The 23,841-nt window shown below is 35.6% G+C and overlaps 1 protein-coding gene across 3 annotated transcripts; it reads right to left on the bottom strand.

Moving 5' to 3' along the window:
• Nucleotides 1-1,139: 1,139 nt before the first annotated feature.
• Nucleotides 1,140-23,587, bottom strand: LOC135143169 (uncharacterized). 3 transcript variants are annotated; one of them, XM_064075034.1, is made up of 3 exons: nucleotides 19,103-23,164; nucleotides 1,278-1,436; nucleotides 1,140-1,221 (listed from the first exon to the last, which is right to left on the bottom strand). In XM_064075034.1, exons 1-2 carry the CDS (start codon nucleotides 20,327-20,329, stop codon nucleotides 1,407-1,409), a joined length of 1,257 nt encoding a protein of 418 aa, XP_063931104.1. In that variant the 5' UTR covers nucleotides 20,330-23,164; the 3' UTR covers nucleotides 1,140-1,221; nucleotides 1,278-1,406. The 3 variants fall into 3 exon arrangements, with proteins under 3 accessions (XP_063931104.1, XP_063931103.1, XP_063931106.1); XM_064075033.1 differs by lacking the exons at nucleotides 1,140-1,221; nucleotides 1,278-1,436 and adding an exon at nucleotides 23,269-23,587 and having other exon boundaries at nucleotides 19,058-20,663; XM_064075036.1 differs by lacking the exons at nucleotides 1,140-1,221; nucleotides 1,278-1,436 and having other exon boundaries at nucleotides 19,058-20,007; nucleotides 20,074-23,164.
• Nucleotides 23,588-23,841: the final 254 nt, after the last annotated feature.

Below are 23,841 nucleotides of genomic sequence, written 5' to 3'. Positions count from 1 at the left end.
CCAGGTTCCACAAGTAGGTATATCACAGCACAGACCCAAACCCGGTCCGGTACTTGAATTATGATTACGACAGCCAAGGGCAACTGAAGCCGTACCTAACTAACTACTCGGTTTGGTTACAGCGGCTGGAAGCGCTGCTTTTAAAGTCGAACGAGAAATGTTCCCTCTTAAAGGTTTTTCTTCTGCTGCGGATTCTGTACTCATTAATGTGGACGAAAATTACTAAGGGCCTGTTGGGAAGCCTGGATAGGATTAACCGACAGTACGTTAAGAAAATACTGCACCTCCATCTGCACACTTTCAACGAACTCATCTACGCACCCGTGTAGGATGGCTGCCTGGGAGTGTGCAAACTATCGGTTTCTACTCCCCAAATCCTATTACGCAGGTCGGAAGACCTCAGAGATAGGACAGGCTACGAGCCGCTCGTGACAGCTACGCTGGCGTCGGAATGTATCGCCAGGTTTAGGGCTCGTTTTCACAACATGATCGCCTACTTTCCTGAAGGAGTTCACAAACAATTAATAAAGAGAGGAGTGTATTCTAATGGACTCAGGTGAGTAGTAGATGTACCAGCCAAGACTCCTTGTCGAGGTCGTGGATCGATGCCAAACCGTCAACGATCGGAAACGCCTCGAATTCGGTGGAGCTGAGAACATGCTGAGGCGGATATTCGGCTACTGAGACGGTTTGCCACATTTTACAGGCATCTCCTGAGGCACATAACAAGCGCGTCTTCCAACATGACGTCGTGGTGAGAAAGGTGGCGGGCGGAAGAAGATTCTACGGTCCGACATGAGGACGGAACTCTCTTCAAACCGCAACTTGTCATCTTCAAATATTCGACCAAGGCGGTCGTAGTTTATGCTAAGGTTAGCTAACCTTAGCATAAACTACGAGCGCCCACGACAGTCCAGCTGGGCGACGGGACTATCCAAAGAGTTTTGGAACAGAAAGAAGGCGGTATATTGCAACAATAAATATTTGGCGGCCGCTAAGAAGAAATTGCCAGACATACAATTTTCTTTCCATCCACTCATCTGCGCTAGAGGTATCTAGCCTGCATGCAATTCATCTACCGAGGCAAAGTGGAATATCAAAACTAACCTCAAACGGTGTTGCGTGACTTTCACGCTGCAGTGGGGTTGCTCAGCTCACAAGACGTTCATGCAGATGAACTGCAATTTACGCAGTGCTTCCGGCAGGGCGTCAAAAGTATATCTGTAAGATGCAATTAAGTAATTACCTCTTCTGTCGCAACTTCCACTACCAGATACCGCCTAGTTTTCATCTTCTGTCAAGGGGTGGCCATCGTCAAGGGATCGTATTCTAGGAGGAGTGTCCATGGAGGATATATGGCCTGGACATTCCACAAGGGTAACTCGTGGTAGGTTCCTGAAGGGGATTCATACAGGAGTGGCGATGGAGCAACGAATCTGCAACAAATTAGCGTATTATTGCATAATATATTTACAAGGCATTTTAATTAGGAACTAAATATCAAATATATTAATAATTAACATCTTATTTCTAATATCTTAAGAACTACTAGGTTAATCCTAATATTTTAAGAGATAATTATATCCGTAATATTTTCAATTTAATGTCTTAAGAACTACTATCTAGAATTTGATATCTTAAGAGTTACATTCTAATTCTATTAACTTAAGATTTACTAATTATATAAAGATCCCTATTGTATTTATATACAGGCTGTCCCAGAATTCGCGCCATTCTCGTGAATGACATGTTCCCTGTCCCGAACTGTGCCGTAATTCGTAAAAAAATTTTCCAGGCTTTAACCGTGTGAGAACTGGAAGGCGATTAAGTTGACCAATAGAAAGGCTGCTTTTATATCCGAACGTTTCTATGTTCAAAGTTACCTATGCCAAGAACAAAAAATCGGGTAATACTAAAGTTGAATGAATTTTTTCCGAATCCTCCTCCGTCAACAAAAGGAAACAGAAGTGTGGTTATAAATTTAATAATTTTGACAATTGTTTGTCATAAACTGTCACGAAGTTCATCACTGACCTGAAGAGACGCTTCTGAGCCAAAGATGACTGATTAATGTACACAGCAGTGGCGGCTCGTGAAGTTTTCTTCAGAGGAGGCTCAAATTTGAAAAGCACTACTTTTTATATCTTTCATTATCTGAATATTTTTTTTGGTCATGCCCACGAAAAGAACACTCGTGCGTTGATAGATAAATAAACTTTTGCATCGATTAGTCTTTTCAAAATTGCCCTATTTTCACCAACTTTCTCGTTATAGTTCTCAATATCCCTCTTATGAGCGGAATCTAAAATAGTAGATGTGATTTTTCATGCCTTTCTATAGCTCTTGACAAATTTTGTAAATTATTATAGCCTGTTTTATCCCAAACGGAAGATTCATCACTTGTGAATAATATACAATTCCAACAGTATAATTTGTTTCTTAAAACCGAAGCCGTTAACTATTTAGTTTTATTATAATGATTTTCATTAAATGCTCTGTTTTGCTTTCTACCTGTCATTACCATTAATGGGAGTGGTGGTGTTGGTCTCCCCTTTTGTTTTATACCTATCTTTTTTATCACAATCAAGCTACTAAATTAATTTTTTAATAGCTAATTTACGTATCTGCACATGAGACTCAATTATTTTCGTTGCTCATTCTCGTTAAGTATAAGTAATATTAATATGCCGATAATACCAACTGTTTTTAACGATCAGAAATAAAATGCAAATAAATGATACAAAAAACACCTTAGACTTTACGTAGGTACTACGTAAAGCCTAAACACCGCTCACCACTGAATAGGGAGCACGCGAAACCACCTCAATGTTTTTCCTATTTACACCCGATGGCTCCAATTAATAAGAAAGAGATAAAAATATCCGTGCGACTTGATCTGAAAAGAGATGAACAAGCCGGAGGCTAGCGGCCTGAAGCGGCATCCCGATCAACGTTTTAGCCAATGCAGTACTGAATGACGATGCGTCAAGGTCTGCGGTCTCAATAGCAAGATGCATTCTCGGCGGAGGCTAGCTTCTACCCCTGAAGCCAAAAGCGGAGTGGTGTAAATTATGATTGTAAGGGCGCAAATATAATTTTTTTTCGACATTTTAACCTGATATATGATGAAAGTAAATTAAATCAAACAAAATATCCTGAAAAGTGACAAATGTCTACAAAAATACAAATTCTTTCATCTAAAAAATTAGAGGAAGCTCAGCTCCAAAAAACAGAGGAGGCTCAGCCTTCCCTGCCTCCTCTGAGGAGCCGCCACTGGTACACAGAGACGTCAAGGCAAGTAGCATAAAACAGAAGGTATTGCTGCTGCCATTCTAGCTAAATTGTGTTTAACTGGGCTGTACAAGTCATAAGAGAAGCCGTTATTTCTAAAAAAGAGTACCACATGTCCATTAAAAGAACATTATTAAGTGTACTAAAACATAAATATCGCTTTTGATTAATCGGTGCTTATGATTTTCAATAAACAGTATCAAGTTTTACTGAACAGCTTTGTTGCTTATATATTTAAGAATAATATTGATGTTGCACATGATGATTTAAAACAGTTTCTTTAAAGTTGTGAGTACTTTCTAAAGATTGAAAAGATACGAATATAAATTATAACAAAAATCGTTTAGTTGCCTTTTTTTTATTTAAGAACAATGCAAACTATAAACAAATCAGTACCAATACCACTAAGTTATTGATGTCTTATTCATACTAGTATAAAGAATATTTGGAAATGATGTTAATTTATGGAGAATGTAAACGCTATACAGCCACTGCTGTGCGCGAATATACAGGCCTTTTCCCCAATCATCGGTGGTACTCTTTTTTAGAAATAACGATAAACTTAATATCAAGGACATGATGCATAGTGAATTCTCAAAATGCACTAATTTTCGTCAAAAAGAACAACACATTATTCACGCGGCTCTAAGAAAGTGACGTCTAATACTTGCTCTTCGGTATCTACACTATGTAGAATAGTAATAAATGTATTATTTGCCTACGATGAAATGAAACAGCTTCTCTTATGACTTGTACAGCCCAGTTAAGCACAATTTAACTAGAATGGCAGCAGTAATAACTTCTGTCCCATGCTACTTGCCTTAAAGTAAACCTTGACGTCTCTGTGTACATTAATCAGTCATCTTTGGCGCAGAAGCGTCTCTTCAGGTCAGTGATGAACTTCGTGACAGTTTATGACACACAATTGTCAAAATAATTAAATTTATAACCACACTTCTGTTTCCTTTTGTTGGCGGAGGGGGATTCAGAAAAAATTCATTCAACTTTAGTATTACCCGATTTTTTGTTCTTGGCATAGGTAACTTTGAACATAGAAACGTTCGGATATAAAAGCAGCCTTTCTATTGGTCAACTTAATCGCCTTCCAGTTCTCACACGGTTAAAGCCTCAAAATTCTTTTTACGAATTACGGCACAGTTCGGGACAGGGAACATGTCATTCACGAGAATGGCGCGAATTCTGGGACACCTGTATACAGGGTGCCGCATCCAAGTCTGGATATAGGGAATTAACATGGAATTGGTTTTTATTTTATAATATCTCCCCAGATCACTTTAAAGCTATTATTGAGTGATGCCTTTATAGAGGTCGAAGAGGGCTATCGGCCAGTATTTTTTTCAAATCGTTGCATAGTGCTCATTCACTGTAACAAGGTTTTAAAAATCGTATTTTGAAATTCGCGCCCGATCCGATTTGTCACGAAATGTTCCGTCGCACCGTCGAAGTTCAGCGAACGCGTCACTTTGGAATAACCATGCAAAATTCAAATGTCAAAGTGAAATTAGAAATTATTCTCAGAAATCAACGAACAACTCAAACTGAATTATTTTATCCAGTGTGATGATTATTGTAGGTCAGTTTAAACGGAATAAATGCACGAACTGTACAAAATATTTTATTAGGTTATGCTATGTTCTACTGCGATTAGATGAAAAAGCGAGGGCCTGCTTGTTCTTCAACGGTTAATTTAATTAGTAGGTAATTTGGGAAAATTTCACACTTTTTTTTCGAATCACTAAAGATTGGAAGTCAATTGGGTTTACATTCGTTAAGCAGGGGTGGGATTTTTGCCACCTGGAAGCATGTTCGTTACAAGAAATTTTTGAGAGAGAAATGTAGAACATTGACTCATCAACATTTTAATAGTTATTTTCCTAACAAGTGTGGGAAGTCAGCAATTCCGAAACGAGTGCAGGTGTTACTGAAACGAGCGTAGCGAGTTTCGGTACCTGCACGAGTTTCGGAATCGCACTTCCCGCGCGCGTTAGGAACAATGTTTTTCCTAACAGCGTCTGTTAAATCTTTAAGCAATGAAGTTTTTCGTCAAATTTTAAATCGCAGCACATTCGAAAATCATATCGTTGAGTAGTCAAAGTATTGCGAATGCAATTGTTTAAACACAAACAAGTTTTTCGCAAAATATTTGTCAATAATACCTAATCGTGTTGTGTTTTGTGTGTCCAATTGAAGATGGAAAACAAAGATTCCTCTAGCGATTCTATTCCTTCGGATATAGTTGCTGAAGCAGAGAATGCAATTCAAGACCTAATACCGACAAAATGTAAGGACCGATATGACAAGGGTTATAAGGAATTTTGGGCATGGTGCAATGAAAAGCAAGTAAAGAAAGTTTCAGAAGTAGCTGTATTGGCGTAACAGTTGTACTATCACCGATAAAACGAAGCTGAAGTTGGATCTGAACAAAAGGAGGCAGCAAATGTTAGCAAGGTGTTTGAGATGAAAACCACTGAAGGGACAGATCGAAATGAAAGCAATGAGAAAAATAACTATATAAATTGTTCTTTTACATTTAATATAAATAGTTGTAATCATTAATCAATAAATCTTTGAAATTTACTTACATTTTACTTCCCGCACTAGTGCGGAAAAGTATCACTTTCCGCACGGGTTAGCGTGCGGAAATTAGTCACTTTCCGCACGCCGTTAGGAAAAGTATTTTTCTCTATTACGAATGTGTTTTGGGATTCAGAAACTTTTGTGTTACTGTTTTATTTGTTTATTGTGTTAACAACAACAAAAATAAAAATAATATTTCACAAAACAAAGTTACATTTATTTTCAAAGGTGATAAAAAGTAAATAAAATTAGGTGGGCACAACGTTTTCTAGGGATCTTAAAGAGATGGGATAGAAGAGTTTCAAAAAGCATCATGACAAAAAATTGAAGCCTGAGGACTACTTCTTACGTAGGGAGTTTTACGAAGGAATGCTTAAGAGAATCCAGGCTGATGGAGAGTTTTTAAGAAACATTTGTTTTTAACGGAAGTTATAATCGTCAGAACGATCAAATTTGAGCATAACACAACCCTCACGTGGTTCATGACCATCGTTATCAATGGCGTGCAACTGTCAGTGTATGACTGGGGCTTCTAGGACATCATGTCATTGCACCTCTTTTAATCGAATCTAGATTGAATGCTCAGAAGTAGGACAATATGCTAGCTCAGCAAATACTTCCTGGGACTCGAAGGGTGCGGCATCTGCAGCAGGTCTTTTACATCCAGGACCAAATCTCCAGCCATATAGCTCGCATAAATGTTGTTTATTTGAACCAGTATTTTCCCGCAATGTTGGAATGGAAAGTTTGCCCCGCCCCATTGGTCTGTGCATTCGCCGGACCTAAATCCCTGGGAATTTTTTCTTTTGAGATTTCTTCACGACCATCTGTATTCCAACAATACCAGCTATACAAACAGAGACGCGCTGAAACAAGCAGTCCAGCAAATATTGTCTTCAGATTGCAACGCAAATGCTGATCAACACGCGTAGAAGTTTTGAAGATCGGCCTACTTACTGTATAGCTGCTGAGAGCAGTCAATTCTTGAAAATAGTGCAATACTTCTCCAGATTCGTTAAGTTTTGTTATTATATATTTCTCATCTAATCGCAGTAGAACATGGCATTTTAATGAGATTTTAGTAATAAAGACTCGGCCAGCAACAGCAACATAACCTAATAAAATATTCTGTGCAGCTTGTGCATTTATTCCGTTTAAATTGACCTACAATAATCGACATATTGGATAAAATAATTCAATTTGAGTCGTTCAGTGATTACTGAGTGAGGCAGCGCGAGTACATTCCTAGCTTGAGGGCTCCCAGGACATGTTACAATCCTGCCGATGGGGTTTTGAGGAAGACCAGCTGCTCGAAGTCTTCATCTCGGGCTTTTTGGATACGGTCTGAGTGTAGTTCGAGATGGCTCGTTTGACGGGGTCGCGCACTATGACGAATGAATGGATCAATTTGTGCATTTATTTCGCTTAATTTGTTCTACAATAATCATCACACTGGATAAAATAATTCAGCTTGAATTGTTCGTTGATTTCTAAGAATAATTTCTAATTTCATTTTGACATTTGGATTTTGCATGATTATTCCAAAGACGCGATCGCCGAACTTCGACAGTGCGACGGAACATTTCGCGACAAATCGGATCGGGCGCGAATTTCAAAATACGATTTTTAAAACCCTTTTACAATCAATGAGCGCGATGCAACGATTTGAAGAAAATACTGGCCGATAGCCCTCTTCGACCTCCACAAATGCATCACTCAATAATAGCTTTAAAGTGATCTGGGGAGATATCATAAAATAAAAACCAATTCCCATGTTAATTCCCTATATCCAGACTTGGATGCGGAACCCTGTCATGTTAAAAATTTTAATGTAGTCAATGCTTTATTGTCATTATTTCGGACAGCTGGAATGTCAAACTTTCAAAATTCCAGCTTACGCTACAGCTACATTCATGTAAGTGTCAAATGTAAAAGTTAGAAATGACTGTCAAATATTTAGGTTAGAAACATCTAAAGGTTGCTTTACACTATCTGACGACTGAATGACATTGACGTCTGAAATTTTTTGGCGGCAACTGTATATATATATAGTAGTATTGTTTGATTTTCAAATAAATTGTTCCTTAGATGAACACCCACTTCTACCCCAGCGTATGGTTGGAAAACAACCTAAATAAAGCTACAGGTGCCCATAACAAGTCTGAAGACATTTTATTTAGCGCATTTGCCTCAAATAATTTAATAAAAAACTTGACAAATTATAATGTCAATTTTGACATGGAACGCCGGCTGTCTAATTATAAAATGAGTGAAGTAAATCTTTATTTCCATTTATTTTTATTCATAATGATTGTGAATAAAATAGTATACGTACACTCGGTGGACGCAGTAGTGAAAGGTTCTTTAATAAAATAACGATCACTAGTTAAATGAATAATTTTTAAAGTTTGGTTTTGCGAAATTTTTCAGAGTGGCCGGTTTTTTTTTGCCGGTCAGTGTATTTTGGCAAACATCACCAGTTTGACGATTTTCTATATTGACACAGGCCCCTTTTCCTTATGCGCTTTTCCACGACCACACGTTTACCGAAAATCGCCCCGTGTTACTTAAATTACAAATATATTTTTGTTCAAAACGTTGATTTCTTGGCCGATACACCCTGACTCTTTCGTTATTTCAAGACTGAATGTCTTCTCGTCGGAGAAAACAACTCTATACCAAAAATCGTCGTCTCTGTCTTAGTATTGAAGAGCGAATCCGATTCTCCTTTCCTTATGTTCTTCAGTTAAAATTGGTTTTCTTGCTGCTGCTCTATTGAACAACTCGGCGGTCTTAACTCCTCGACGAGCAGTTCTAATTGAACCTTCGACCCTTCGACCACAGATGAAAATGGTGATTGTTCCATATAATCAACCAGCATGGCATCTTCTTCTATACCGGTCACCTTTAGGCGTCCAGATCTTACACCACGTTCAACCATATTATGTTGATTCCATTTTTTTTTTAATTTTAGAAATACAGCTGTAACTAACACCTATGTCAGCTGCAACCCGTCGCAATGGCCACCCTTCTTCTAATTTCGCTATGATTCGAGTTTTTTCTTTGGTATTCAAGTGTTCTGCGCATTTTTTAAAATTTTCACGAACTAACACTGACAGTAAAATTTTTTGAACAAAATTGTTACACCTATGATTTTATAACATCCGAAAGACATTTTCACAAAATAAAAAAAATGGTGTTTCCATTTTTTTTTTGGCTGTGATAGTACATTAGAGACCGGGACTGTAATGCATAGAGACCATGGCAGATGTTTCGCGACAAATGCAAAAATTAGTGTTCCTGTAGAGAGAGTTTCGCAAACCTCCGCCATTTTAACTCCCAACACAACATTTTAAACGGGTCAAGTTGATGGGTGGTATGAATAATAAATTCTTGTACGATAAACATTTTTAGAATAAATTTCAAACGAAGGGCAATTTTTGAATCGAGACGAAGTATTATTTCCCAATTTTATTCATATCATCTAGTTCATATCACTGCACTATTTTAATTTGGATTTTAATAATATGTATAGCAAAAATTTAGGTAAACAAACGAAAGGACAATGAAACGCAAGATATTTTCTATTGATGAATTTTATCTAGGCATTCTTCCTGTTAGCATGATTTTTTCCACTCGCTAGGCTAAAAAGTCGAAAATATTTTTCACTCCTATTGTTACCGTTATAAATCCCACTAAACAGTAACTATTATATACATTTAAATAAATCAAAAAAATCCTATTGTTACCGTTATAAATCCCACTAAACAGTAACTATTATATACATTTAAATAAATCAATTTTTTGGAGGGGATAAGTAAATATATTTTGAATAAAAATTTATTATGCTTATCATATGTTTAAAACTTGTGCAAAATTTCAAAGCATTCGATTTTGCAGATTCAAAATTAAATTGTAGGTGAAACGAAGTTCACGGGGTCAGCTAGTTAAAAGTATAATTAATATGTATTATTAACCAGATTTAAAACCAATATAAATTTACTATATAAAATTTTAAGACATTAAATTTTTGGTGAGGATCAGGGTTGGGCACTATTTGAACTACTTGTAATTGAAATACAGTATTTGAAATACAATTGTATTTTGTAATTTGTATTTCAAATACACGACACAAATGTATTTTGTATTTTGTATTTCAAATACATTTTAACTTGTATTTTTGTATTTTCAATTACTTGAAATACATTTTATCCATATATCTAATATTACTATACTGCTAACTCTTCAGAAGTAACATAGAAACGGTGTTCACGGACAGAGAGAGACAGAAGATGTTGTTTTCTATCTATCAGAGTACCGAGGGTCTGTGCGCATGTACACAAAATAGAAGCGAAAGTACGAAACGTCAAAACGCATCCAATCACGCTATCGACTACAAATCAAGCAAGTACGAGTGTATGCGCAGTACTGTTTGTTTAGTATCACAGAGAGACAGAGAGGTCCGATATATTGCTTTGCCGTTATGTTTTCGGACTCTTTTGAGGCCAGTTAGCAATATAGTACTATTAGATATATGATTTTATCAAACTACGGCGCCCTCATTACAACAGTTTTGCGATCGTGTTAATTCGTGTATGTTCGTGTACTTCGAGAAGCGCCATAGTTTAAATTAAATGATGGTCGAGGACTTCGCAATTTATGTTGGCAGCAGTGTTTGGTTCTAACTAGTAATAAAATTAACTAGAAAAAATGTCACAATATTTTTAACGACGCGTTTTCCTTTCGACAAATTGACACTAGATGGACATGGAATGTAACATACAGGGCCAACTTATAAAGATAGTGAAAGAATTCTGACAGTTAGCTTTAAAATTTTTAGGAACAAGCTTCTATCAAAATTTTATTTTTGCCACTGTCCTGAACAAAATATATTTTGTATTTTTAAAAGTATTTAAAATACTATTTTGTATTTTGTATTTCAACTACAAGACATAAATGTATTTTATAATTTGTATTTCAAATACATTAAATTGAAGTATTTTGTATTTTGCATTTCAATTACAGTGGAAAGTGTATTTTGCCCAACCCTGGTGAGGATGAACAGTGGAATGATTAGCTTGTACCATCTGCACTATAATTTTTAAATGCAGAGTTTCAAAGATTGCTTGTTCAGTAATAAAGTCGCCAATCGACAAACAAAAACAGGGTGAACAATTTTTTCGTAACTAGCAGAGGTTAGACGTCAAGAAAAAATGAAATTACCTTAGTTTACACTCGGCAAATAAAAGATATATTTTTTCTGTTTGGAATGTCAGGTCTATCTAGTACTTCCAGTATTGGGTATGTTTTTCTTACACGATATTTATTCATTATTACTTCCCGAGCGTAAGCAAAGGAAGTATTGTAATCGAGTCCGTCGGCCGACTCTCTACTTTTACGTTTTCTCGATCTTTCATGACCCCTAGAAGACGAAGAAATTGGACTCCCATTTCCGTCTGTCTGTCCGTCCGTCCGTCTGTCCGTCCGTCTGTCCGTCCGTCTGTCCGTCTGTCCGTCTGTTGTCCCGGATTTTTATTAGACAGATAATCTCCGAAAGTACTCGACCGATTGTTGTGAAATTTTGTACTTATATTAAGAATATCATGTAGATGGTAAAACGCTAACCGAAATTTATTTGTCTAATCATCCCCACCACTAATGCGATGACGTCACTTCAAAATTGTACATAGTAAATGGGTTTTCAATTGTATAAAATAACATAGTCCTACACATGTAGTTTACAACTCTGAATCGACTTTTCACCCGAAACGTCCAGATTTTTGGAAAAAAAATCAAAATTATAAAACAACATTTTGAAATTTAATTTTTAATCTGCTAACCAGAATGCTTTGAAATGTTGCAGATGTTTTAAGGCTATAAAGAGCATCATAAATCTTTAGTCAAAAAATATTTGCTTATCCCCTCCAAAAACTTGATGACGTCAGCTCAAAAGTTTGTGGAATAAATCATATCTAAAATGTACAAAATATGATGAGCCTGTACTTGTGATCTATCACTCCATTCATATTTTTTGGATTTGCATATACAGGGTGACTCAAAAAAATTAATGAATGCGTAAATATATTTTATTGATTTAATCAGGAACTACAAAACCGAATGCTCTGAAATCTTGCAGATGTTTTAAGGTCATAAAGAGCATAATAAATGTTTAGTCAAAATATATTTGCTTATCCCCTCCAAAAACTTGATGACGTCAGCTCGAAAGTTTGCCGAATAAATCATATCTAAAATGTACAAAATATGATGAGCCTGTACTTGTCATTTATCACTCCATTTATATTTTTTGGATTTGCATATACAGAGTGACTCAAAAAAATTAATGAATGCGTAAATATGTTTTATTGATTTAATCAGGAACTACAAAACGGAATGCTCTGACATCTTGTAGATGTTTTAAGGTTATAAAGGGCATAATAAATGTTTAGTCAAAATATATTTGCTTATCCCCTCCAAAAACTTGATGACGTCAGCTCGAAAATTTGCCGAATAAATCATATCTAAAATGTACAAAATATGGTGAGTCTCTTCTTGTGATTTATCATTCCATTCAAATTTTTTCGATTTGCATATACAGGGTGACTCAAAAAAATTAATGAATGCGTAAATTTATTTTATTGATTTAATCAGGAACTACAAAACCGAATGCTTTGAAATCTTGCAGATGTTTTAAGGTTATAAAGAGCATAATAAATTTTTAGTCAAAATATATTTGGTTATCTTCTACAAAAAACTGATGACGTCAGCTCAAAAGTTTGCCGAATAAATCGTATCTAAAATGTACAAAATATGATGAGTCTGTACTTGTGATATATCACTCCATTCATATTTTTTGGATTTGCATATACAGGGTGACTCAAAAAAAAAATGAATGCGTAAATGTATTTAACTGATTTACTCAAGAACTATAAAACCGAATGCTTTGAAATCTTGGGAATATTTCAAAGTTATTATAAGCATGGTAAACTTTTGTTCAAAATGTATTTGTTCATCCCTCCTAAAAAAATTGATGACGTCACCCTTAAATTTTGCTGAATAAATCCTATCTAAAATGCAAAAAATATGATGAGTTTGTACTTGTGATTTATCATTCCATTCATATTTTTTAGATTTTCTTAAGAGGTGGTTCAAAAAAATTAATGAAGTCAATTTATTTTATTGATTAAATTAAAGGCAACACTTATTATTAGTATTACACCCCAACCAACCCAATTTGGTAGACACAAAATTTGTTAAAGGAAAAACTCGGTTGAAACATAAGGGTAGCACGCTTATTTACATCGACTTTAACATTACAGACCTGCATTTGTTTTATGCGTTCACTTGATTCCGCGAATGTGAAATAGACATGTTTATAATCAACCAATTGTGAATTTCACCGTCAAGAATTAAAATAAAACCCAATGTTTTATATAATAAGCGGAAGTCGAAGCAATAAAACCGACGGTCGTTTTGTTTACAGTTTCTCTGTTTGGCTCTCACGTATGCTATTACGCCTGTCATCTTAAATTAAGAATGTTTATACATACACGATTTTCAGTTGCCTCTGATACGTAGGTATACGTGAGTAAATTGTTTCGTTATTTTATTGATTATTACAAATCAATATTCAAACGACCCAATTCATTTTCCCGAAAATTTGAGAATATAATAATTTTATTCTTAGTATTACACTACATCTATCCCAACTGATATACGTGTCCTTGCAAAAATGTTGATGACGTCATCGCAATTTTTTTTTAAATTCCCACTACAAAAATGTAATGAGAAAAAAAACACAATAGGCATGCAGTCGTCAAGTTTCCGACAGCGAGGGAAGTACTGTCTAAACTCTTTAGACCAATTTTTTAAGTAACTTTTGCGTTTATTTGAATAAATCTATTTTTCGGATAATGTTTCAATGTGTAGTACTGTAAACAGTTTCACCTAATATTGTATGATTGTAAGGATGTACACCAGTGCATCAAATATAAATTTGATATTAGGTTTATGGATTTCACAAATCAAATAAATTCGATGCCATCTCATTCACTTTAAACGGAAACTTCACCGGAAACTTGGAACCCTTGTAAACGTGATGGATATTGCGAGCACGTCTCCTACATCGAATCATGACTTCCCGTCAATAAAAGAATAAATTTAGACTTGTCTTAAAATATTTAAGATATATATATATGTACAGTAGTACGTGTTTATATATATACAACTAATTCTGGATCAATTTTTCGTAATGATTTTTTTTGTGGATGGCAGATATATTTGTAACTTTAATTTTTCGGTATAAAGAAAATTTGACCTTATTTAGTAAATAACAAATACTTGCTAGTTTACGGAAAAAAGTGTCTTTTCACTGTTTATTTCCGCTAAATGTTTACAACAACAACAAAAATACACAAAAAAAACAAAAAACACGTTTTAAAACAAAAACAATCAACGAACACGTTTATTAAAAAAATATCCTTAAAACATTTGCAAGAGTTCAGAATGTTTGGTTTTGTAGTTTATAAGTTAAATTGTAAAATGTTGTTACTCATTTTTGACTTTTTCTTTCCGAAAATTTGGATAGCAAGCGTAAAAAATTGGTCAACGGTTGTTTAAACAGAACTTTCCTCGCCTTGAAGTACAGTCGAGTAAATACAGCTCCAAAAAATTATACAATTTAATTTGGAGATTTTTTTTTATAATGATCCCTAAGCGCTAAAATTAATATAAGTATATGTGGGTTAATAAACTGTAAGTAAAGAAACATCATGTTGGTAGTGAGTTTTTCCATACAAAAATTTCTTGTTAAGAAGGGCACAATTTGAATAGGTGCTGTGTAGTATTGTGTAATCCTCATACTTTCGGGAAAATAAGTAATGAAACATGTTCATTTATTTTTTTGAGTTACTTTGTATAAGCAATTCAAAAAAAATATGAATTCATGCATGCAACCACAAGTATTAGACAAACTAACAACAAGTGGAGGAGTATGTTATTTTTTAAATTTAAATAACATTTATTATTGTAAAATTTGGAGATGACGTCATAAGATTGTTGGTGGGGATATAGGCAGACAAATTTTATTATCTACACGATATTTTTAACGTACACACAAAATTTTACACAAACGGTCCAGGGTTTCGGAGATTGTTTCTCTAATAAAAATCGACACAGATGCGGACAAATGGTACCACACACGGCAGACCGACAGACGGAAACGAGAGACATATTTTTTCATACTCTAGAAGTCATAAAACTTCGAGAAAACACGAAAGTCGACCGATGGACTCGATTACAATACTTACGTACCTCATGCCAGGGAAGTAAAAATCAAGACGGATTCATAAACCATAAGTATTTTATTTTATAAAATGCAGGAGTAAACAGCGTTTACTTACGAATTTCTTTAGATAACGTTAGGAAATTATTGGTGAGGTTGAGCGTTCTATCACAATATTCCTAAAAAACCTTATAAAATGTGACAAGTGCGGTCGTTTTGGAAATTATCTGTCTAATGATTAATGAAGTTCATACAAAGGACAGACCAATGACACAGAAGGAAACAACTTTTACGCTTGGCAAGTAAATAGCTATATTTTAAGAGTTTTGTTTATGATCTGTAGTCGGTTTTTTAATAAAACTAATTTTTAATCTTCGAACGAGCGGGTTTATTAAAATCTCTTTTGATCCTGTCGCGTCCCGTACTGCCTCCTCCTCACTGCTGCCATCTAGTTGTAGCGCCAAATTTGAAATTTTAAATGTAGGTGACCACAATTCGGCCAATCCTGACATTATGATCGTCCCGATCATATACACAAAGTAAAACATAAGGTACATAACATAATAAGTGACAGAAAACATAAGGTGCTTAAAACTTCAGTCACACAAACATCATAAGTTACATAAACCCAATACATAATATAACGCCTAAATAACATAATGATAAGACGCACATAAGTATCTAAAGTACATAAATCACATAAGTAATTAGGACACATTAAAATCATAAGGGTATTAGAGATGAATTAGAAAACCCAATCGCTTAAAAGACGGCTTAAAGGACGAACATGTTAGCGTCAAAACTAGAACGAGGTGGAAACAAAACTAAGAAACACAACATTATGAAATAATGAACAAATGAAACTAATCTCTTTGTAACTTATTGAAGCCAAAGCTTCATATTCTCAGGACAACATACTCCCTCAAATGGGATTTGCGTTACTTGGAAACCTTCAACGTCTCTAATCCAATAACGATCATTGCCTAATGACTTCTTGATTTCGTAGGGACCACGATACCTAGGCAAAAGTTTTTTATTGATACCTGGGGTAACATCTATGTTTTTTATCATCACATAATCACCGACATTGTACGGTTTGGGAGGTCTATGTTTTTGGTCATACATGCGCTTATTGTATGCTTGTAACTTTTCATTCTGAGACTGAGCCTTTTCTCGAACCTCGGCTAAGTCATCTTCTTTTTCAGCTTCAGCGCCCAATAAATTTCTTAAAGGATCGCTAGGATCGTTTTGACTAATACCGAACAATAAAACGGATGGAGAATTACCAGTGGATCTACAAAACGAATTGTTAATAGCAAATTCAACTGTTCCCAAAGCTTTCTCCCACTTGTTTGTTAAAATAGCCAATTTTGACAACATTGGTGTTAAGTCTCGATTGATTCTTTCGATCTGACCGTTTGATTTTGGTGACCCCGTCGCGACTTTAATATGCTGAATCATATGTTCTTGAACAAACTTTTCGAACTCATTAGAGGTAAAACAGGATCCCCGATCGGATACAATACGTAACGGTACACTATAGTGCCTAAAATAATTTTCTAACTGATTGATTACTTCACAAGTTTTGGTGCTCTTGACTGCATACAGTTTTACAAATTTAGTGAAACAATCAATGATCTCAAAAATATATCTTTTACCTGTCGAAGTTTTTTCTAATGGACCATAATGGTCAATATGTATGGTGATAAAGGGTTTATTTCCCTTAGGGATATTGTGTAACTCACTCGGCACAGCGCCACCAATTGGTGAAAAGGTGATACATTTCAAACAATTTCGAACATGATTTTTCACTTTTTCTTTAATACTAGGAAACCAATAGCTGCGTTTTAGATACTCCATAGTTTTGTCCACTCCAACGTGACCGAAATTATCATGACACATAGTTAAGATCTGACTTTCCATCAACGAAGGAACGTAAAATAAAAGTTTTCCTTTGTTCTTTCTATACACTAGTCCATTCCTAAGTTCAAATTTTGTACTTTCGCGGATTTCGAGTTCAGACTTAACCTTCTGAATACTCGAATCTAAATTTTGAGAAATAGCTAAATTTTGTTCCAGTGTATTTTCCTCTAGTACTAAAATATTGTTGGCTCGACTTAAAGCATCAACATGGATCATCCGTGTTCCTGGACGATGTTGCAATTCGTAGTCATAATTTTGTAAGAATAGTGCCCACCTAGAAATTCGAACATTAATATCTTTTTTATTCAGAGTAAGCCTAAAACTATCACAGTCTGTGACAATCGTAAAATGTATACCGAAGAGATATATATGAAATCGTTTAATAGCATAGATAGCGGCTAAACATTCCAATTCAAAGCTGTGATATTTAGATTCGGTTTCGGTCGTCCTACGACTAAAATAGAAAACAGGATGAAACTTTCCCGACGACTGTTTTTGAAGTAAAATAGCTCCAAACCCAGATGTGCATGCGTCGCAGTGCAACTCTGTTTGGGTATGCGGATCATACACAGCTAAAAGAGAATAAGAAGCTAATTGATTTTTTACTTGTTCAAATGATTCAAGTTCTTTTTCACCAAACCGAAACTCAACATTCTTTTTTAACAAGTCATATAAAGGTTTTGTAAGGACGGAAAACCCATTTATAAATTTTCGAAAATAACTAGCAATACCAACAAACCTATGAACTTCCTTAGCATTTGTAGGAATTGGATACTGCAAAATTGCTTCAACATTTTTCGGATCAGGTCTGATGCCATCATTGTTTACTAGATATCCTAAATAAGAAATTTCAAACATAAGAAAAGCACATTTATCAATTCGAAAAAGCAAATTGTGTTGGGAGGCTGCACCAAATACTTCTTTCAAAATGTCTAAATGTTCTTCGTAACTGTTGGTCGCTATTAGAATATCGTCTAAGTACAAAATAATTTTGTTTGCTCGAATCAATTTATTGAAAACTAAATTAATAAATCTGTTAAAAACTCTTGGGGCATTAGTTAACCCAAAAGGTATTCTAAGATATTCAAATTGCCCTAAAGGTGTGATAAAACTAGTAAATTTAATCGACGATTCTGCTACACGAACATGATGGAAACCATCCTTAAGATCAAGGGTCGTAAAATATCTTTTGTTTCGAAGTCGATCCAGATTGTCTTCTATCAAAGGAGTAGGAAAGTTGTCTTTAATAGTAATTTTGTTTAATTCACGATAATCAACGCAAAGCCTTAAGTCACCTGTCTTTTTTCTTACCAGTACAATTGGACTACAGTAATCAGAGCTACTAGGTCTAATAATGCCTCGTTCTAATAGATCATCTAACATGTTTTGTAATTTTTCTTTTTCAGAAAAGGATAAACGCCGTGGTCTAAAAGAGATTGGTTGATCATTCTTAACACAAATGTTCATTTCGTAATTACAATCAATCTTTGGCGAGTCATTACATAAATAAAAATTATCATACACTTCCAAAACTTCCACTTTTTTATCATAATCTAAACAAGGATTGATCTGTACTTCTTTGTTACTTTTTATTTCTTCACCTACCTTAAAATCGACATGTAAAATTTCGTCAAAGTTATTTACTTTCTCAAATTCGTTTGAAATAATTTTTAAATGATCTCCTAACGTAAACGTGAAACCCTTGGTATTGAGAAAATCTCTACCTAATATAGCGTTAAAGGACATGGTGCTATTAGGAACTACATAGAATTTTATGGGTAAAACAGTTTCATTAACAAATACTTCCGTGTTAAAAATACCCAAAATATCAAGCTTAGATTCATTCACACCCACGAAATTTAAATTTGGATTTAGACCTTCATTGAAATTATTTTCGGTGACATACCGAACTTTTACAACTGAAATTGGGCTACCTGTATCGATTAATGAATTCAAATTATAGCTTCATTCGGTTTGACAATCATCTTTAACATTAATCTTAACGTTTACCATATAGGGATCTTGTGTCTCGGTTGATATCACATTGGTGGTGTTGTCTTCCTTTTTCTTCCCTGGACAATTCCTCTTCTGATGTTCCTTTGAACCGCAATTGTAACAGGAACCCTTTTCCTTCACCGGAATTGGACAATTTGAGGCGAAATGGCCCACACCATTACAATTATAGCATCTTCTAATTATGTTCTGATTTGGAGGGGGTTTACTACTGCCCTTCGCTCCTACAGACCCCGGAGAATAAGTTCCTTTGTTTTCGTTATTATGCTTTCGGAAACGTTGACCAACAGATTGAGTCGAAGGTGTGCGGGTCTTTCTAAACTTCTCATAAACTTCAATTTTTTTCTTTAAGTCGACATAAGTTTTAGCTTCATACAACAAAAATTTGTGTTCAGGATCATCGTTGATACCTTGAATGACATATTCGATTACTGACTCCTCTTCAATTTGACCCTTTGAAGCGAGTTCACGCATCTTCAACAAGTATTCCTGGAGAGATTTTTCTTTTTCCATTTTTCTATTATTCAGCATGCGATGCAGTTCAGCAGTGCTCACCTTCTTGGAAAATTCACTCAATAACCTGCGTTTCAAGTCCTTCCATGTACCCAAATTCCTCTGACTTTGGATAAATAACTTAGCAAGCCCAGTTAATGATTTCTTCGCAAAAACTAGTCGTTGCAGTTCCGACCACTTCATAAGTTTAGCGATGTCTGCAAAGTCTGCGACCCAAGTCTCGATTGCATAATTGTCGTCACCACTAAAAGTGCGTACGGAATCTTCAATGTCTCTGAAAGACATGGTGAACGTAGGGACTGCTGCCGCGCCTGCTCGACCATCATCACTGTCTACCGGATCATCTTCGTCGTCCTCGTCTTCACTCTCTTGTTCTTGAACAACTCTTTCTTGTGTAAACAGATCAAAATTAGTCAACACTGAACAAATTCTCTCGGCCACTTCTTGGTGAGTACCTGCACAATTCAACCCCAGTAGGAGGCCGACTCCACAAAGTTCTGCGATCGTAAAATTCTGCACTACCTCATCCACTTTCTCATTGAAGTCATCTGATGCGATCTCAAAAGGGAAACCAGTCCATTGACACAGCTTCTTTCTGTTCAACCGACTACCGTCGTCAAAGGCAAGGCCGTATAGCGTACGTACCGATGCATAAGGACCATTCTTAATAGCGTCGTCACACAACTCCACTTCTTGGAGGGTTCTTGCCATCTTCTCCTTTTATGAAAACGTGATGAGTTGACATAACCTCACATTTCCCACGTGCTTGACTCTTCTACCATTTATCCGTGTAACTATTCCATGAATCAGCACTTTACAAACACAAATCGGACATTGGTCATTCCGATGTTAAGGTCGTTCATCCCACTCCTGAAATTGTAGTCGGTTTTTTAATAAAACTAATTTTTAATCTTCGAACGAGCGGGTTTATTAAAATCTCTTTTGATCCTGTCGCGTCCCGTACTGCCTCCTCCTCACTGCTGCCATCTAGTTGTAGCGCCAAATTTGAAATTTTAAATGTAGGTGACCACAGATCAAATCTTTTCTGCAACAAAGTATTTTAAATTATAGTTGTTCATTGAATATTGAAACTTTTTGTATAAATGATGAATAAATTGGCTGATGTCACAACTAGTTAATTTGGAGTGAACTTTTGGTTGATTAAAAAATCATGACGCTGAATTGAAATGATATTCATTTATACAAGAAAAATCTGTTAATCTGTAAATCTAGTAATCTATTAATCCTAGGAACTCAAATAATTTTTTTACTGGACCAGCTTATTTTGTACAGAGATAGTTGACTATGGTGGTGGTCTAATATTCAAAATATTTTATGATAGGATTCTACCTTAACCATTAAGTGGAATGCATAAACACAAATTGCAACCAATTCAGAGAACAGGGTCAGACATAACAGAACATAATTTGATGTAACAGGATTTCATGATTTAACATCATCGCTCATGAGGTGTAGAGGTGAGAAATAGATATGTGAAACATTAGGTACGTGGCTTAAAGTGTTATACTTGGTACATAAAAAAAAAGATTTACTGCTTATTCAAAAAATTCTGACGTAAGCTTTACTAAACAGCGTTTGTAGTTTTATCGTGGTCTGTAGAAAATCTGCCATCTATGCAAAATCGACATCGAAGACTTACTTGCCCGACTGCACGCATAAACCCGAAACCGAGACTACACCGGCTATTCTGACAGGTTGAAGCTCAAAATAACGAAATTATTGTTTGCGCGGACGACAGTCCAGTCAGTTCGAGTAGGGTAGGAGCGGGCTTCATTTCGAAAGCGCAGTCACCTATCGTTCCACTTTTATAGAGATTAATAAGTAGAACATCATAACGTAACAAAAATGTTAGTTTTACTCGAAACGGAGATATTTTAATTTGACACTAGCGTACATTTTGACAGTATTAAATTTACCTGTGTATCTAATTTAAAAATATTTATACATATATATTTGTTAATTTCGTGTGCCCTATTTTGTTCATCTATTTAGCTTGAATAAAAGGTTGATACGTCGTAAAAAGAAACTATAATCCATAAAATTAAAACAATTTATGACTTTATCTGTAAAGAAGTGACAATAGCCAAAAACGGTCTTTTAAGTTTAATTAAATAAATAATTTCCAAGCTATTAGATCGCTCATATTTGTTGTTGCGAGCTTATGACCGCACCAAATATGTGTTTTAATCAAGCGCTTTGTAGAAATATTTATCTTAAAGTACTTCGTCAAACAAAATTCGACGAAATTATCCACATAGCTGCAGAAACTATGGAATGTGATTGCTTTTTTAGTTTTTTATACAATTAATTACAACAAAAAAGAGGCACCATTTTTTATTACATTTAACAAACAAGTCATAGGTACAGATTCTGCAAGGTGTTAAGTGCATTGCAAGGTCACGTTTTGCGATTTTCAGGCTCCGATAAGATCTGCAACAAGTTGCCGGTGAAGAGCTTCTAATGGTCGTATTTTCCTATAAGTCTTTTCGTTCTAAAGCCACGTAACTTTACAGAAAATAGTTAAGATAAGGAATTTTTACACTTCAATGCGAGGTGCGTGAGCGCGATGTGAGCCCTTCTTTTGGATTTCCCGTTTAGATATAAGACTTACTACATCAAACGCCGTTTCCGCTCGAAAAATACAGCAATTTTTTCTTGTTGTTTGTTTTTATTATGTGCTGTAGTGCCGTTCGAGTACTTTAGGAAGTATTGTAATCGAGTTTATCGGAATGGGATGGGTCATGACCCCTAGAGTACAAAAAAATCGGTTTCTCGATTTCGTCTGTGTTGATTTTTGTTAGACAGATAAACTCTGAAGCTACCGAACCGACTGTTGTCAAATTTTTTATAGATACAATCGGATTTCGAAATGTGTGCAATAAAAAAAGGAGAATAGCTCGTAATAAGATTTACTGCACTGAGTAAAGTTCACGGTCCTAAGTGGAGTAATGTTTAAAACAAATTATTTGAAATTAAATATAAATTGTTAGACACACCACTGGTAGTGTTTCTTGACCTACCATAACTATTATTCAATGAATGGCATAGAACGACTAGGATTAAGAACCAAAAAAGCGTCGCACTGATAAGCAACGTGCAAAAACACGATAAAGGCCAGTCACGTATCAGTTGGTTTCTGTTGTGTGTTCAGTTAACATCTTTAACATTAGTGAATTTTTCCAATTCAGAACATATCAACATGGTATCGCTTTATGGTGTGGCTGATGGAAACGCCAGGTTGGCCCGCGAATTGTTGATCGAGCGCTTTCCAAATCGCGCGATTTTGTGTACGCGAACATTTACATGAGTGGTACAGCATCTCCAAGATCATGGTACCTTCAGCGTCAAACTCACGATCGTGGCCATAATAGGACCGAAAGAAAGCTGAAGAGCAAATTTTGGAACGCGTCGAAGAAGCACCCGACATTAGCACTCGTCGACTTGCAGCTGAACTTCGAGTTTTACAGTTTATAGTGCATCGTACATTAAAAGAACAAGGCAACATCTACACCATGTTCAAAAGTGCAAAGCTTTGGAGACAGCTAACTCTCCACGTCGTGTAATTTACTGCGGATGGTTGCTACAGCAATGTCGTGAACGCCCTAACTTTTTAAATGCACAACACTCACGTTTGGTCCGATGAAAATCCACACGCTCGTCAAGAAGTACGATTTCAACGACGATTTTGATCCGATCACAGTCCGTGTGATTTTTGTCTGTGGGATTGGATAATACAGTTAGTTTATGGAAATCAAAAATGTCCAAAAACTATCGAAGAGCTTGAACAACGAGTGGCAGCCGCTGCAGTTAGTGGTACTCCCAGAATTTTTTTACGTATCCATGCAAACATGTTGCGACGTGTTGAAACCTGTATTGCTAGTCAAGGACAACATTTTCAACATTTATTGTAAAAAGGTAGTAGCACTCTAAGTTGCTCTTATTTTTGTTCTAATAAACAATGTGGAATCGTTGTGGCAAGGACCAAACATCCGTCAGAATAAAAAGTCGATCACCATGAAACATTACCAATAATCGGTCCTTCTCAGGACCACCATTTGTTTCTACAACTAATTTCCTTCAAAAAAATTTGGACCAATGACGTGGTTATCAACAATTCAACACCAAGGATTAACTTTCAAAACTTTTTGGAAGTGCTCATACCAATGGAAATTTTGATGCCATAGTAATGTGAGTTGTGTCTG

Source organism: Zophobas morio, unplaced genomic scaffold, assembly GCF_036711695.1.
Source record: "Zophobas morio isolate AGI-343-1 ecotype UQ-CSIRO unplaced genomic scaffold, CSIRO_AGI_Zmor_V1 ptg000058l, whole genome shotgun sequence".
NCBI lineage: Eukaryota > Metazoa > Arthropoda > Insecta > Coleoptera > Tenebrionidae > Zophobas > Zophobas morio.
This window is presented reverse-complemented; position numbering and strand designations above follow the sequence as displayed.

Excerpts from the sequence above, each read along its gene's own strand:
- LOC135143169 (XM_064075033.1), bottom strand. The coding sequence starts at position 20,329 with ATGGCAAGAACCCTCCAAGAAGTGGAGTTGTGTGACGACGCTATTAAG.